Source organism: Mauremys mutica, chromosome 6, assembly GCF_020497125.1.
Source record: "Mauremys mutica isolate MM-2020 ecotype Southern chromosome 6, ASM2049712v1, whole genome shotgun sequence".
NCBI lineage: Eukaryota > Metazoa > Chordata > Testudines > Geoemydidae > Mauremys > Mauremys mutica.
Genome location: NC_059077.1, coordinates 46,800,783 through 46,816,327, shown reverse-complemented (window position 1 = coordinate 46,816,327; position 15,545 = coordinate 46,800,783). Strand labels below are relative to the sequence as shown.

Here is a 15,545-nt window from a genome sequence, read left to right as displayed (position 1 = left end):
CAGTTATTAGTTCATTTCTACTTTGCGGATTTGATTTAGCTGACATTTGCATTAGTGAGCTAAGAAGGGTAGAGATAGAGATGCCAGAATATTCAGTGTCAGTAGTCAACTGTTTTAAAAAAAAAAAAAAAAAAAAAGTTGAGTGTACTGTTATTTAATTGTTTGAAGAAAACCATTTATTTCTTTTCTTAGGCAGTAAAAACAATATTTGTTCTAGAAAGATTAGCGTGATCATTGTGCATAAAACGAGAACAAAGACACCCCCAGGCTCTAGTATAATACCTTGTAAAATGAAATTCTCAAATTTAAAAAAATAGCAGAAAAGAGAGACTAGGAATGAAAATAGAGTAAATGGGGATGTGAGAAAAGAATATAACCAATATATACCATATTTTCAGAATTGGCAGGAGTGAGCCGCAGGACTAGCAACGTGATACTAAGGCCAACAAAATGTGGGTGTCATATCTGTACATGATTACGGGTAAATGCTCAGCAAAAACATAATGCAGACTAGCTTTTTTTATCATATCTTTCACCATTAATGGGACTCATAGCAAAGATTTTTTTTTGTTCTTGCTTATACACATAGTGTAGAGCACAAACTAGAATTTTATAATTCAGATTGTTTCTCAAATGACTTTAGAAAAGAGCCCTTAATATAGATATAATACTGTAACTTACAAAAGGGCACATTTTTATTGGACAAGTATAGATTTGTGGAACTCTTACTCTAAGTCTTTTGGTTTTTTTTAGGGTACTTTGAAACTTAAGGGACTTGACATTTAAGGACAATATTTTGTTTTTAAAAAAGTAAATATGTGAATTCTCTTCAAGGAATATTAGACTTCATTGAGAGTTTTGTATAAGTAAGTATTGCAGGTTTAGGACCGTCAACAAGAATTGACCCATATAATTTCAAGATATAGCTAAAGGAAGTTTAAAACTCTAATAAGAATATTATTGTAGTTTGATAATGTAAAGAAGGAAAACACAAATTGTGGAAAATGATTGATTTGATCATTTTCACGATTTCTCATGCACTCATAAGAATATAATCATTAGAGGCATTCAGTTCCCAGATATTTCTTTAATTAATCTTAGTTTTAACCAAAATTGAGATTCATTTGAGCATTTATTCTTAGGTGAAAATTAAATAGAAGAGGAGCTAGATTTCATTATAAAATCAAGGTTGACACAAGGGAAAGTGAGTCTTGCTGTTCTCCAAAAGCCCATCTCAACACACACACACTTCTGGAGCAAAGGAAAGTTTCAGATTGAAAAAATAACTTTATTTTGTATTAAATTTAGGTTTTTAATTAATGAAAAGCAGTGATAACACATAAGGACCTGCACACCTAGCCATCCATCTAAACAATTTTCTTTTAACATACTCACTAGCACCATCCAAGTCCAAATTATGCCATAACCACGTTTTCTGGCAAGGTCAAGGCATCAGATTCAGCCCATAGACTACCTGAATTCTGACAGTGAAACAACAGATGCATTAAAGATGCAAAGACAACAGTGCATTAATTTACACTTCGTTCTGATTTAGGAGGTTTGAGTTCGTGGGATAGGCACATTAACTGAAAGGGACCACTAAAACATTTAGCAATTTAATATATTAATACTGACATTTAATAGTCATTAGGTTTCAGTACCAATACTCCACTGAATAGGGTGCCTATCCCACGAACTCAAACTAGGTCCCATATCTTCCCAAGTGCCAAAAGCTCTGAAAGTTCCTTACCAAGCTGCCAAAACTTCCAAATTCCCATGACATCTTCTTCAATGAAACCTTTTTTGTTGTCACGGAAAAGATTTGTGGCACATAGAAAACATACGGATTAAAATAAATTGAATTTAATAATTGAGTACATGAATGATGTTGTATTGATATTCAGTTCCATTTTAAATTGGATAAAAACCTCCAATTTTGAGCTTACTTTGAAGGCACCACAGTCATTTTATTCTGCACCATTGGAATATTATAGAAGCTGGATGTCCTTTCTACAGAATTTAGGTCTATGTTGCTGTGGATTATGCAGTGCTTTTGCTATATTAAGATCCTTACAGCACTCAGAGCAGCAAGAATCTGAAATATTAATATTTTTAAAATCAGACTCTTTAAATTACTTTTTTATTGCATTTAGTGCCCACATTTCAGTATGTTCTGTCCAAATATATATGAGAAAACAGTCCCCAAAGACATTATAATATAAAAAAACAAAGAACATGCCAAGGGAAGTGGAAGAGGTATAAAAATATATACTTTGAGGGTAGCTGACATTTATTGTTTAAAACAGTGGCTCTCAACCTTTCCAGACTACTGTACTCCTTTCAGGAGTCTTGATTTGTCTTGCATGCCGTCAAGTTACACCTCACTTAAAAACGACTTGTTTACAAAATCAAACATAAAAATACAAAAGTGTCACTGCACACTATTCTTGAAAAATTGCGTATTTTCTCCTTTTTACAATATAATTATAAAATCGATTAGAATATAAATATTGTGCTTACATTTCAGTGTATAGTATATACAGCAGTATAAACAAGTTGTATGAAATATTAGTTTGTACTGACTTTACCAGTACTTTTATGTAGCCTGTTGTAAAACTAGGCAAATATCTAGATGAGTTGATGTACCCCCTGAAAGGCCTCTCTGTACCCTGAGGGGTACACATACCCCTGGTTGAGAACCACTCATTTAAAGTGAACGCCTCTCTACTTAAAACATAATTTCTTGTAGGTATCATGGTAGAAATGAGGAGAGCTTGAAATAAGATAATGTATAAAAGAGATATTTCATGTATATAGTCATTTTAGAAGAAAGTGCAAAATCAATTTTGGGAAGAGACGACAAATTGGGTTAGATTAAAGTTGGTGTCACTGGCAGCGATGTGGGAATACAATAAAAGATGCATAGATAGATAGATAGTGGGCAGACATGCAGAGGCCTTTGAGATGAAAGGGTAATATGTCTGAAGTGATGAGGAAGGATGACCTTAGCAGTTGAATTTTGAGTGAATTATAGGAGAGGGAGTAATGTGGGTGTCAGGACAGAGAGGAGGAAGTTACGACAATCAAGTCAGGATACACAGGCCTGAATATTGTATCATCCTTAACTTCACTTTATTGTGCTTAGATATTTCAATATTACAATCTGGAATGGTGTCAAGTTTCAGAGGGGTAGCCGTGTTAGTCTGTATCCACAAAAACAACAAGGAGTCCGGTGGCACCTTAAATCTATTAGTCTTTAAGGTGCCACTTGACTCCTCGTTAATCTGGAATGGACATTCTATGATTTTCTATTAAAATGCTACAAAAAATAATGTACAGTCTCATTTAAATTGAGTACACATTTTCTTTTATTGTATATTTGCAATTATTGACCCACCTATTATGTTCATCTTTACCCAGACCTTCTCTGAGATTAACCAGTCTAGCCTCCCATATGACTCCTTTGGTTTCTGAAAAGTTAATATTTGGGAAGAAGAGGATGATTTATGAAGTTGTCAGTATTCTTTTGGGAAGACAATTATCTCAAGATTTTATTTCAGGATAGTTTCTGCTGTTGAAATAGAATGGTCTCCTTCATCACTCTTCCTCTATGATATCATATTTGTTGCAACCAGAGTTAAATGGGTCTGGCACTAAACACCTTTGGATTGACAGGATGCAGTGAATGTACAAAAGTCCTGTCTTAGTTATTTGCCTGTTATGTTTACTTCCATTTATTATGATAATCTGTTACCCTTTTAAATGCCAGTTCCTCTTTTTAAAAGTAAATTTGATTGGTTCACAGAAATTATTTGTATGGGAAGTATCCAAAATACTTAAAGCATTTTCTTGAGGTTTCTAGGACTCGTGGCTTCCTACATTTACATAACATTATTTGCCAGACTTCAGTTAGATCTTTTACATGATGAAATCCCTTTGTACTGAATAGAGTGTGAGAATGCCTGCAAAGATGTTTTATTCAGTACCTTGTTGTGGTAATGACAGATTTCTCAGGCAATGCATGGTGAGCTCATCTGGACCATCTAACAGTACACAGTTTCTGGAATTTTGAAGAGTTTGAGTTGCACAAAAATATATTGGGTCTGAAGGCAGTTCTGTTGGGGCTCCCCTTCAGGAGGCCCAGTGACATTATTAACTGGGAATGTGTTTATTTGTGTTTGGCTAAAAGGAATTAACCAGGGAACTGATTTTTATTTTATATTTTAATTTAAACATATAAAATTAGTATAGGGATTTACAAAAATAAAAATGAAATCTGAAAAAGAGCTGCGTGTCTTTCAAAACAAAGTAGGCAAAAGGATATTAAGCAGAAGAAAAACAAATTTAGAAAAGAGCAAAATTAGATTTAAATCAATTAGAAATAACCAGAAGCAGAGTTGCTTTATTTTTTAAATTAGAAATAGCTATGGGTTAAAAATGGCAGAGTTTACATAAAAAACAGATTAGGCAAGGTCTAACTAAATTAAACAGTTTTTCTTTACTTTTTGAACAAATTGGGCTCAGGTACATTAGCCTTTGCAGATGCATCATCTAATCACTGTTTTCCTCCTCCCACTCACTGTTTGTTACACTCATTTGTTGAAACTTGTCTTATATTGGATTGTAAGCTCTTTGGGGAGGGGACTATGTTGTACATGCATTCGTACAGTTCCTATTGCAATGGAGCCCTGATTCTGATTTGAAGCCTATGGGTACTACTGTAACTTTCCAAACCAAAAAAAAAAAATCTGTGTTGTCCTTGAGTACTGTCAAGCTTAATCTGGCAGCTGGCTCATTTTACCATCTTCCAGCAGAAGGATTTTCTGCTTATACCCAGGAGTTGTATAAATAAATCATTGTTTGTGTACAGACTTATGACATTTCATGCATAATGGTACTTGAAGGTCTCAGATGTGCTTCAGTCTTCATTGAACAAATTCCATCAGATTTAGAGTTTCCATCTCTAGACGATGCCACCTGGAACTCTACTGACATAGTTACACAGCATTACTTTGACTAGACAGTTAGATCAGGCATTTTGAGGAAGCTGCCCTATAATTTAACTAACCCTACTCAGACCCACTGTTTTGCAGGATTGTTACTGCTAGTTACAAATTGCTAGTTACTGCTAGTTCCCAAGATTCGGATTTATATTGACAATAATTAGTTAATTCTTAAAGCAGTATAGATTAGCTCTCTTCACCCTTCACCTTCATTATTTGAGCCTTTGCTAAAGTTTTAGTGAGTGAAAGGAATTGAAGGACAGCCCTAAAATGGATTACTTCTTTCCTGGGCAGTCATAGGATCATAGACATGTAGGGCTGGAAGGGACCTTGAGAGGTCACCTAGTCCAGCTCCCTGCACTGAAGCATGACTAAGTATACTTAGACCATCTGTGACAGGTTTTTGTCTGTTCTTTAAACCTCCAATAACTGAGATTCCACAGCCTCCCTTGGAAGCTATTTGCAATTGATCACTGTCCTCTTTATAACAGCCCTTAACATATTTGAACACTGTTATTAGATCCCCGTTGTCTTTTCTCAAGACTTAAACGTGCCCAGTTTTTTTAACCTTTCCTCACAGGTCAGGTTTTCTAAACCTTGTACCATTTGTCTTGCTTTCGTCTAGACTCTTTTCACTTTGTTCACTTCTTACTTATAGTGTGGTGCCCAAAACTGGATACATTACCCCAGCTGAGGCCACTCCAATGCAGAGTAGAGTGGCACAGTTACCTCCCAAGTCAAACATAGGACAGTCCTGTTAATACGCCTCAGAATGGTATTAGCCTTTTTTGCAACTGCATCACATTACTAACTTGTATTCAATTTGTGATCCATTATAACCCCCAAATCCTTGCCAGAAGTATTACTACCTAACCAGTTATTCCCCATTGTGTAGCAGTGCATTTATTTTTCCTTTCTAAATATGGTGCTTTTCACTTGTCTTTACTGAATTTCATCTTATTGATTTCAGACTATTTCTCCAAATTATCAAGCTCATTTGGAATTCCAATCCTGTCTGCCAAAGTGTTTGCTATCACTCCCAGATTGATACTATCCACAGATTTTATAAGCATACTCTCCATTATCGAGGTCATTAATGGAAATATTGACCAGTACTGGACCCTGGACAGATCCCTGTGGGATTCCATTAGATATGTTCTCCCAGTTTGTCAGTGAACCATTGACAACTACTCCTTGAGTGTACAGTCTTTCAACCAAATGTGCCCCCCCCAACTTATAGTAATTTCACCTGGGCCCCATTTGTCTAGTTTGCTTAGGAAAATGTCACGTGGGACTGAGTCAGAATACTTACTAAAATCAAGATATATATCCTATCTGCATCTTACCCCCCCACCAGGCCAGTAATCCCATCAAAGAAGATTAGATTGGTTTGTGTGACTTGTTCTTGACAAATCCATGTTGTCTTTAATTATCATCCTGCTGTTCTCTACTTGCTTACAAATTGATTGCTTAATAATTTGTGTCTTTCTCTTTCCAGGTATTGAAGTTAGGATGACTGGTCTATAATACCCCAGATTCTCTTTGTTTCTCTTTTTTAAGGATAAGCACTATGTTTGTCTTTCTCCAGTCCTATGGGACATCATCTGTCCTCCATGAGTTCTTGAAGATAATTGCTAACAGTTCCGAAATTGCTTCACCTAGTTCCTTAAATGTCCTAAAATGAATTTCATCATGCACTACCGACTTGAATACATCTGAATCATCGAAATTTTCTGTAACCTGTGCTTTTTTCCTAATTTGGCTTGCATTCCTTCTCCTTTATTTTTATATTAATTGTGTTAAGCTCAGGGTGGATAAAAATCACTGATTAAAAAAAAAATCAGATTTTTTTATTTAAATCAGATTTTTTTGATAAAATGCTTTTTGAGGGAAAAACCTGTCTAAAGATAGTTTTAATTAAGATACATTATAGCTCAAATATATCTCATCATGGAATAGGGATTATAAATTCTAATTCTACAGTATGAAACAATATATTCATGTTTTCTTAAACAATAATGTTTAAGAAAAGTTTTGTAAATGAGTTTTAATAGTTCATGGATTAGGGACCCAATTTTATGGGCTTCCAGGGGCTTCTGTATAGATTTAGGTTAATCTTTGTGTCTACCCAATGGGACTCAGTATCTTCTAGACTGACCACTATCAGAGATGCTTAGTTTTGCAGTTCTCAAACTGTGGATTTGTGTCTCCAGAGATAACATGCTTGTTAACAGCAAAAATGTTTTTAAATAAATAAATAATGTATAGAGGTGAGAAATAACCTGGGGCAGCTCCAGGCACCAGCACAGCAAGCACATGCCTGGGGCAGCGTGCCGGTCACCCTGAGAGTGGCAGTTAGGCAGGCTTCAGCAGCATGCCAGTGGCTTTGGCGGCAATTCAGCGGCGGGTATGCTGAAGGTGCGGGACCGGCAGATCACCCACAGAAACGCCGCCAAATCTGCGTGACTAACAGACCGCCTGCAGGTGTGCCACTGAAGGCCGCCTGACTGCCATGCTTGGAAATAACAGACTTCCACCCTATTGTCCTTCTGCAAATTTGTGTACACAGAGGCCATCCCTTACCTCTCTCTAAAAGTGCAGAGTTTCAAAAAGTACAAAGAAGATTGTTGGGGGCGGAATAGATCTGGACAAGGAAAAGTCTGGAGGTAACTGTGAGAAGGGAAGGACAGGCAGTAGAAACAAAAGTGAAAATGTTTGAGCAGCATATTCCAGAAGTCTTGAGGTCTTTCTGAGTGTGGCCTTCATTGATTTGAGATCTACCATACCGTTCTCTCACTAGAAGGGAAAACCTATAATGACGGCAGGCCATAAAAGAGACGCAGTTTGGGCATAAGAACCATTCAAGAAGTATATGTGTGCTGATGATGCTTTAAAGAAAGTCACACCAATGAACTGGTGGAAGACTCTTAAGCACTTGGATTCAGAGACTGTTGAAGTGATAATCTCACTTTTAAGAGCAGTAGCTTCTTCTGCCAGCTTCTTCTTCCTTTGGATTAATTCATTCCAAATTGAGAAATCATTTGGGACCTGAAAAAGCAGGAAAGCTTGTTTTTCTTTTCCAGATTATGAACAAACAGGAAAATGAAGGTGAAGACGACTGAGTTAGCTGCAGAAGCCAACATTTTAAGTTTCTCATGTTGACCTGGCTTACATAGTTGATTTACTTTTAGGGTTTTTTTTTGTTTTTTTTAAATTCACTTAACTGTTTTAGTTAAAAACAATTTTAACAAAAAACAAATTGATTTTAAAAAACTTGAATGTTTAACTAAATTCAAAAATTCATCTGCTTGTTTTGTTAAAATATTGTATTTTTGCTGTTGAAGAAAAAAATCCAGACTATATAATGTTGTTTTAATTAAATAAAACAATTTAAATGTCTGTCTGGTGATGTTCTCCTCCTAATAAAGCATGGCAAGAAAATCCTCCATATATTAATGATTAACCTGTTGAACTGGAGATAGTTCACCTCCCAGTGACTTCATAAATATCTTCTTCAGTTACCTTTGGTAAATGAAATAACCATTCATTTTCTGATATAGCTGTAAAACTCATCTGAAAAGTTTTCAAAATAAATCACTTAAAAATGTATAGTGTGTACCTTCTAAAAATGAAACCTACATCTATGTCTGAGTTGTGAAGAATATGTATTATGGTTATAACAACCAACAAGAATGCACTTTTGTGTAGAAATTCATGATTAAATAGTCTTCCTGACTAGTAATTTAAATCATGATTTAAATCAAATTGAATTAAATCAAATCTACCCTGGTTAAGCTTCAGATCACAGTTAACCTTTTTAGTGATGACTGAAGGAAAATAGGCATTAAACATCTCAGCCGTCTTGAAGTTATGTTATTAGCTCTCCTTCTGCGCTAAGTGGTGGACTTATGTTGTCCTTCCTCTTTTTCTTGCCTCTAATGTACTTATAGAACTTTTTCTTATTGCCTTTTATGTTCATTGCTAGGTGTAAATCATTTTGTGTCTTAGCCTTTCTTATTTTGTACCTACATACATGTGGTATTCTTTTATACTCATCTGAAGCAATCTGTTCATGTTTCCACTTTTTGTAGGATTTCTTTATTATTTTCAGGTCATTAAAGGGCTCCTGATGAAACTATATTGGTCTCTTGCTATTATTCCCATCTTTCCTCCTAATCAGACTAGTTTGCTATTGCATCTGTACCGTTATCAACCTCCTCCTGTTTTTGTAGTCTGTGATAGACCTCTACCTTGACATAATCCTTGTTCCCCTCACTCCTCCCTTGCTTTTATTTTTACCCAGAGACTTTCAACTGGTCTGCCTCTGACCTCCTTCTGGGTCTCAGAACAAGTGTATATATTCTTGATAGATAATGCAACACCTCCTTCCTTTTTTCCCTTCCCTGGCCTTCCTGAACAAGCTATACCTCCGTATACCAATATTTCAGTCATGAGATTTATCCCACCAACTCTGTAATGCCAATTGTCATAATTTTATTTTACAATCTTATGTTGTAATATTTCCGTTTCTTCCTGTTTTATTCTCCATAGGCTTGCATTTGTGTGTAGGTATCTAAGATGTTGAGCAGATACCTCCACTGTTATCCCTCTTGTTGCTCCTGTGACCCTATTGTAATTCTTCATTTTCCCTCAGTGTCTATCCCTCTGTTACGGTCACCTTTTTTATACCTGTTTGTGGGCATTTGTTACCTGACTGCTTTGGACATACTTTAAAAACATCCTCGTTATGTTGGTGAGTTGGTACTCTTCTTTCCACTGGAACTTAGGGTTCCTCACTCTATTCTGGCTCAGTTTCCTAGTAGAAGTTTTGCTCTTAAAGGGATGAAAAGCAACGAAAAGGTGGGCTGCCCCACAATTTTTCCTCTTCTTTGAAAACCCCCAGTTTAACTATTGGGGATACATTGTAGATGAGCTATGTGACTGCTTGGATTGTTTTTGTATACATTTTTGTATACATTAACAACTAATTTATGTGAACACAAGCAGCCACCTTACTGGTACCTAAAACTCAGTTTAAACCCTGCTGGACCACAACATGCATTGCACCTTGAAGTCAGTAAACTTATTCAGAGCAGCTGTTAGTGAATTTCACAGGAAGGAACCTTTGCTGGAAAAGCCATAGAGAGCCATCTGAAGGAATCAACAGTTGTGCCACATCTAATCTTAAATGTGCCGCAGATTAGGAGAGGCACCATCTCAAATAAATGGATCCCAGATCATTCAGGTCTTTATAGAATGTAGCCAGCACATCAGATTGCACCAGGAAGCAAATAGGTACGGTTAATGGAGAGCATGAAGTGTAAATGTTACATGCTCGTGGTGGAAAGCAGCAGCATCCTGCACCAAGTAGGACTTTATGGTGATATTTATGGGCATCCTCAAGTCAGGTACATTATAGTGAGCCAGCCTCATGGTGACAAAGTCATAGATAAAAGGCTAGCAAGGTCTGAATTGGAGAAGAGGCCACAAACTTTTGGTCAATCTTGTGTAGAATAAGGCACTGAGCCACCTTTATAACCTGACAAATCTAGGAAATAATATATGATGATTATAATAAGTGTGTGTGTGTGTATAATATATAAAAATACATAAACACATTTTAATTGTCTTTGGGCAGGTCTACACGTAAAAAGCTGCAGTGCTTTAGTGAAGATGCTGCTACGCTGATGAGAGAGCTTCTCCCGTTGGCATAGTTAATTCACCTCCGTGAGAGGTGGTAGCTATGTTGACAGGAGAAGCCCTTCTGTGGACATAGCACTGTCTACATTGGTGTTTAGGTTGGTATAACTGCGTCTTCCGAGGGTGTAGATTTTTCCTGCCCCTGAGCAACATAGTTATACTGATGTAAGTTTATAGTGTAGACCTGGCCTTTGTAATGTGGTATAATCAAGGGCAAATTGTTCAGCCATACAATTAATAGAAGAGCAGAAACATCAAAAAGGAGAGAAAGGAAAATGTGCAATGCATAAACAATCAGTTATTAAGCTGGCAAATTTCTAGTATATAAAGTTTTCAGATTTCATGAAAATATACTACTTTGTGTTTCCCTGTTGACATCAGGTAACATTAACTTGGAGACCCTTAAAAAGTAAAAAAGAATTTTTTGAAATAAACTATCATGTTTGTAAGTGGAAAGCCTTTTCTTTCACTGTAGTTTCAAATGTGCTCGTTTTAAATTTCTTCTTAATAAACACACAAAGTAATAAAATGATGATCTCTTGAAGCCTCTTCCTTTAAAATGACAATCCAAGCCCTTACTCATAGCAGTGTTTTCTTAGAAAGATATCTGCAGATCTGTTTTTAATGTTCCAGTGATGCCTCTTAAAATGTTCTACAGAGCTTTCATTTTTTTAAATCCGAGGTAAAACATCAAGTTTTTGACCCATTGTTTTGTTTGAATTATAAAATGTATTTAATGTAGCCCCTTCCCTATCAGAATTAGATAAAAATTGAGTCCAGCATTTAGGCTGGATCTTTGTTTTGGAGGGTAGGGATGAGACAGAGGGGAACTCATATACGGAGTCTTCTCCTCCCTAGTCATCTTACTGGGAGTTGAATAAATTGATCTTCATGCTCTCTGGTGAAATTTCTTAAGTGATTACTTCTTTCTGGGTATCATATTACCAAAGGAAATGCCTTTGCCTAGAAATTCCCATTACAAGGGAAAATCAGAAACCACCCTTCAGCAATGAGCAGCTATAATCAAGACAACTGGGTTGGAAAATTCTATAATCTCCCCCACAACATTTCAAAATTTTAACAATTGATCTAATAGGTAGGAAAATAAAAAAGTCAGTTCTTATGAGGCTTACTTGGTTTCAAAAGAGATTAACTCACTAAATGAGGAAAAATGAAGGTGGAAAAGAATTCAATATGTACAGATGAGCTTCTCCAAAAATATTTCTCAGGTCATTCAAACAAAAGCACTCTAAATACCATGATGACATTATTCCTACCATGCTGTTACTCCAACCCCAAACAACATGTAAAATCACAGTATGCCATTATAGCAGTTCAGAGGGATCTTAAAAGATGAGCTAGTTCTTAGAATTTCTCTTTTAAATACCGTTTTAGTGCAACTTCACCAATTAATGTGATTGCTTTGTTTATTTTTAGTATTTGTCTATTTGAATGTCGTTTAATATCTTATAAAAGCATGTGTTACAATTGCACTACTCTGTAATTCAGAAATTTATAGACACCTCTACCTCGATATAACGCTGTCCTCAGGAGCCAAAAAATCTTACCGCATTATAGGTGAAACTGCATTATATCGAACTTGCTTTGATCCACCGGAGTGCACAGCCCCGCCCCCCCGGAGCGCTGCTTTACCGCATTATATTTGAAGTCATGTTATATTGAGTTGCGTTATATCGGGGTAGAGGTGTACTAAAACAGCCTTTGACAAATCATCCAGCAGCGTATGGATGCAGAATGGTTTCCCCTTCCCACCTTATTGTGAAGCTCTTGAGACAGTTTGATAAAAGTGCCATAAGAGCTGAGTTTCTTCAGTGTTTGTAAGCACTATTCTGCCGCACTATTCACCATCTCTGATTTTTAGCACACAGAATGTAATTTGGTGGTGGATTTTATGAGGATGCATTGAAAACACTGCCTTTGTCATTTTAAAACAATACATGGTAAGCTGTGTTTCCTTTGCTGTTCCTTTAAAGCATATATATTCATGGATCCTAATAGCTTTATTGATTTGTGATTTGGATTACTTAACATTAGGAACTTTGTATGTTTTGTTTTTAACAGGGCTACAATAGAGGAGGCATATTCAAGGTCAATGACAAAGCTAGCCAAATCAGCAAGCAATTACACGCAGCTTGGGTAAGTTAATATGTGTTTAAAAGAAAAATTATTAATCCCTGAACATTTATGCAATTAAGATTTCAACCTGAATGTTGCATTAACAGAATTAAAGTTCTAGTAACAGCCTTAACTCTGGAATCTTTTAAAATGCATTGTATTACAATAAGGCTTTTAATTACATGATTATGCAGCAGTTATAAAATCCACATGGATATATGAAAAAAGGATTATAGAAATAGGTGCAGTTTAAATATAAAATGGTTCACAAGTCCATTTACTCATACAGTCTTACTGGAGGAACAATTATGGAGATAGCTGTTGTGGCTCTGTAATTAAGGTAGAATTCCATTTTGTACTAAAGCAGGGATTCAGGCTTTTGGTTATGTATGAAAAATACAACAGATCTTCCCCAAAGTTACAGCAGGTATTCTCTGAGTACAGATTGAATTTTCAGAAAATTCAGAGTAAATTTGTTAGTTTCAAATTAAATAAAAAATGCATTCTATAAGAAATGTAGCATCTGTCAGTATTTTCTTTGTCCTGAATTATCTTAGTAACAGAAAAACAGAGTCTTCAGCCTTTCCATATAGGTAGAATTCATTGAAATCTTGTGCATAGGCTGTATTTAGGAAATTAAGTTGAAATTAAATTAATAGTTTTATCTAATTGTTGTTTGGCTAGAGACACGGTCAGATCAATAGCTCAGTTAATTCTTAAGTGGGCCCATTGTGTTGTCAAAGATAACTCAACCAATCACCATCCTTCCTTTTATAGCTAATTTGCTTGCAACAATTTTGTTGGTTGTGATGAGCTAGTAGTACACAGAGCACATCACCGGCCACCGCCAATACCAGGAGTGAGCGGGCGTGGCTTCGTGCACCCGCAGGGGGGAGGAGACTTGTGAACCCCCCCCTGCTGGACTCTATTCCCTGAGCCCTAAACCCACCGAACCGAACTCCACCATGTGAGGGTCGTCCCATCCCCATTATCCAGCCTGCTTATTCATGCCCATGACTGTCTGTAACCTGTTTGTATGAGTGATGTACCCCCACTGCCTCCTGACTGTATCTTGAACCTACCCACCGTACACCCCACATTGGGGACATGACAGACTGTATATGGTATATGCTGTCCAATACCAAAACCGCTAATATCCCCCTACAACCTGTATGTTACCCCCAATGACACAATAACTGACGCTTCAAACACTTTGTATCGTTTATTTTCAAATATTCTCTAATAAACTTTAAATCTGATAAAACTGGACAGAATCACCAATACATTTTGTCTGCTTTGCACTGCAAAGTAACTGTAAATACAGCTTAACTGGGCAATGCTTTCTAGCTTATTTGTGCTGCTCTTGTGTGCTAGTGAAACTGTTCTTAAAAGTTTTAAAAAAAATTGCAATGGTTTATGCTTGATATGACACCATCTTTAGAAATATCACATGGCAAGATTCACTGTAGGTGTCAGGTTCAGTGTTCAAGTGTGACATTTTTAATACAACAGTACTTTTTTAAATTTTAAGATGACGAAAGTTAAGATGGCTTGTTTGAGAGTATATATGAATATATGAGAGTATATATCGATCCTTGCTTCAGAGAGCGGACAGTCAGAAAAGGTAGGATGAACAGAAACAAACAACAAAGACTGCAAATTGTCAAAAATACAGAATGTTAATTTCAATCCCCCCCTGCCCTATAACAAGCACTTACTCTGTCCTGGTGCCGTAGCTAACTTGTACTGATTGCCCAAGAGATTTTCCTTCCTCCTTACATAAATAGATTCAGCCTCAGTCAGGAGGAAAAACAAAAGTGGGGGGAGAGGGGAAATGTGGCCGTAAATGTCGGAAGACCCTGCTCATAGCTACTTTCCCAACTCCATGAGGGGAGAGGCTCTCACTATTCCCTGGGAGATGGGGGAAGCTGTTGTAGAGGGAAAGAATATTATAATGCATATTTGCAGGGATACACTAATGGACTTGAACATTAATTCTGAATCTCCTTTTTAGTACTGCAATCTTAACATGGTGCTACTGTAATGTTTGTATTTAACTCCTTATTTTCTTAATGACAAAGATACATTTTTTCAGTTATTTCATGAAACTTTGCCTGCATTTATTTCAGTCTCTGATCGTCACTGCATCATTAATACCAACTATGCTTTTAGAGATATCTAAAAGAAGAAAAATCTGCCCCAGAACAGGCTTGAGAAATTTCAGTCCAGAAGGTTGTTTTAGAAAGTGTAAGCCACTGAATATAGGATCTTAAACCTAAATGTCATTTTAGCCAAGTATGCTAAAACAAGGGTTTTGTTTTGAGTTTTTCGAGTTATCTGATAATGACAAAAGATTTTCCTGTGACTTTCCAAACATTTTTGCTATAGGCTAAGATCAAGCATGAGGTTTCAGCCAAACAGGTAATTTTTCTGCATTATAAGCATCTAAAAATCTCATCCCATCCTTAGTGAGGTTCTGCTCTGAAAACAGCCAGCCTTGCATGTTCAATCTTGCTCTGAGTCCACGTGGGTGTTTTACTTGCAATATCACCAGTATGATTAGTAACAGCTGTGCATTTCTATTATTCAGTTGGTTTATGCGGGTATAACAGATTGGAATGTATATCTTGTACTTACAATGGACAAGATTGAGTAAGTTTGATTCTGTTCTGTTTTATTTATGTTGACTGTGCATGGTTAACAGGA

At 36.4% G+C, this 15,545-nt stretch overlaps 1 protein-coding gene across 4 annotated transcripts in view; it reads left to right on the top strand.

Moving 5' to 3' along the window:
* The window catches only part of FCHO2 (FCH and mu domain containing endocytic adaptor 2), a 220,784-nt gene that overhangs the window by 30,311 nt on the left and 174,928 nt on the right, over positions 1-15,545 (top strand). For all 4 annotated transcript variants that reach the window (XM_045020805.1, XM_045020802.1, XM_045020803.1 and 1 more), the window contains one exon: positions 12,786-12,860. In XM_045020805.1, coding sequence (XP_044876740.1) covers positions 12,786-12,860 — 75 coding nt within the window. The remainder of the gene's footprint in view (positions 1-12,785; positions 12,861-15,545) is intronic.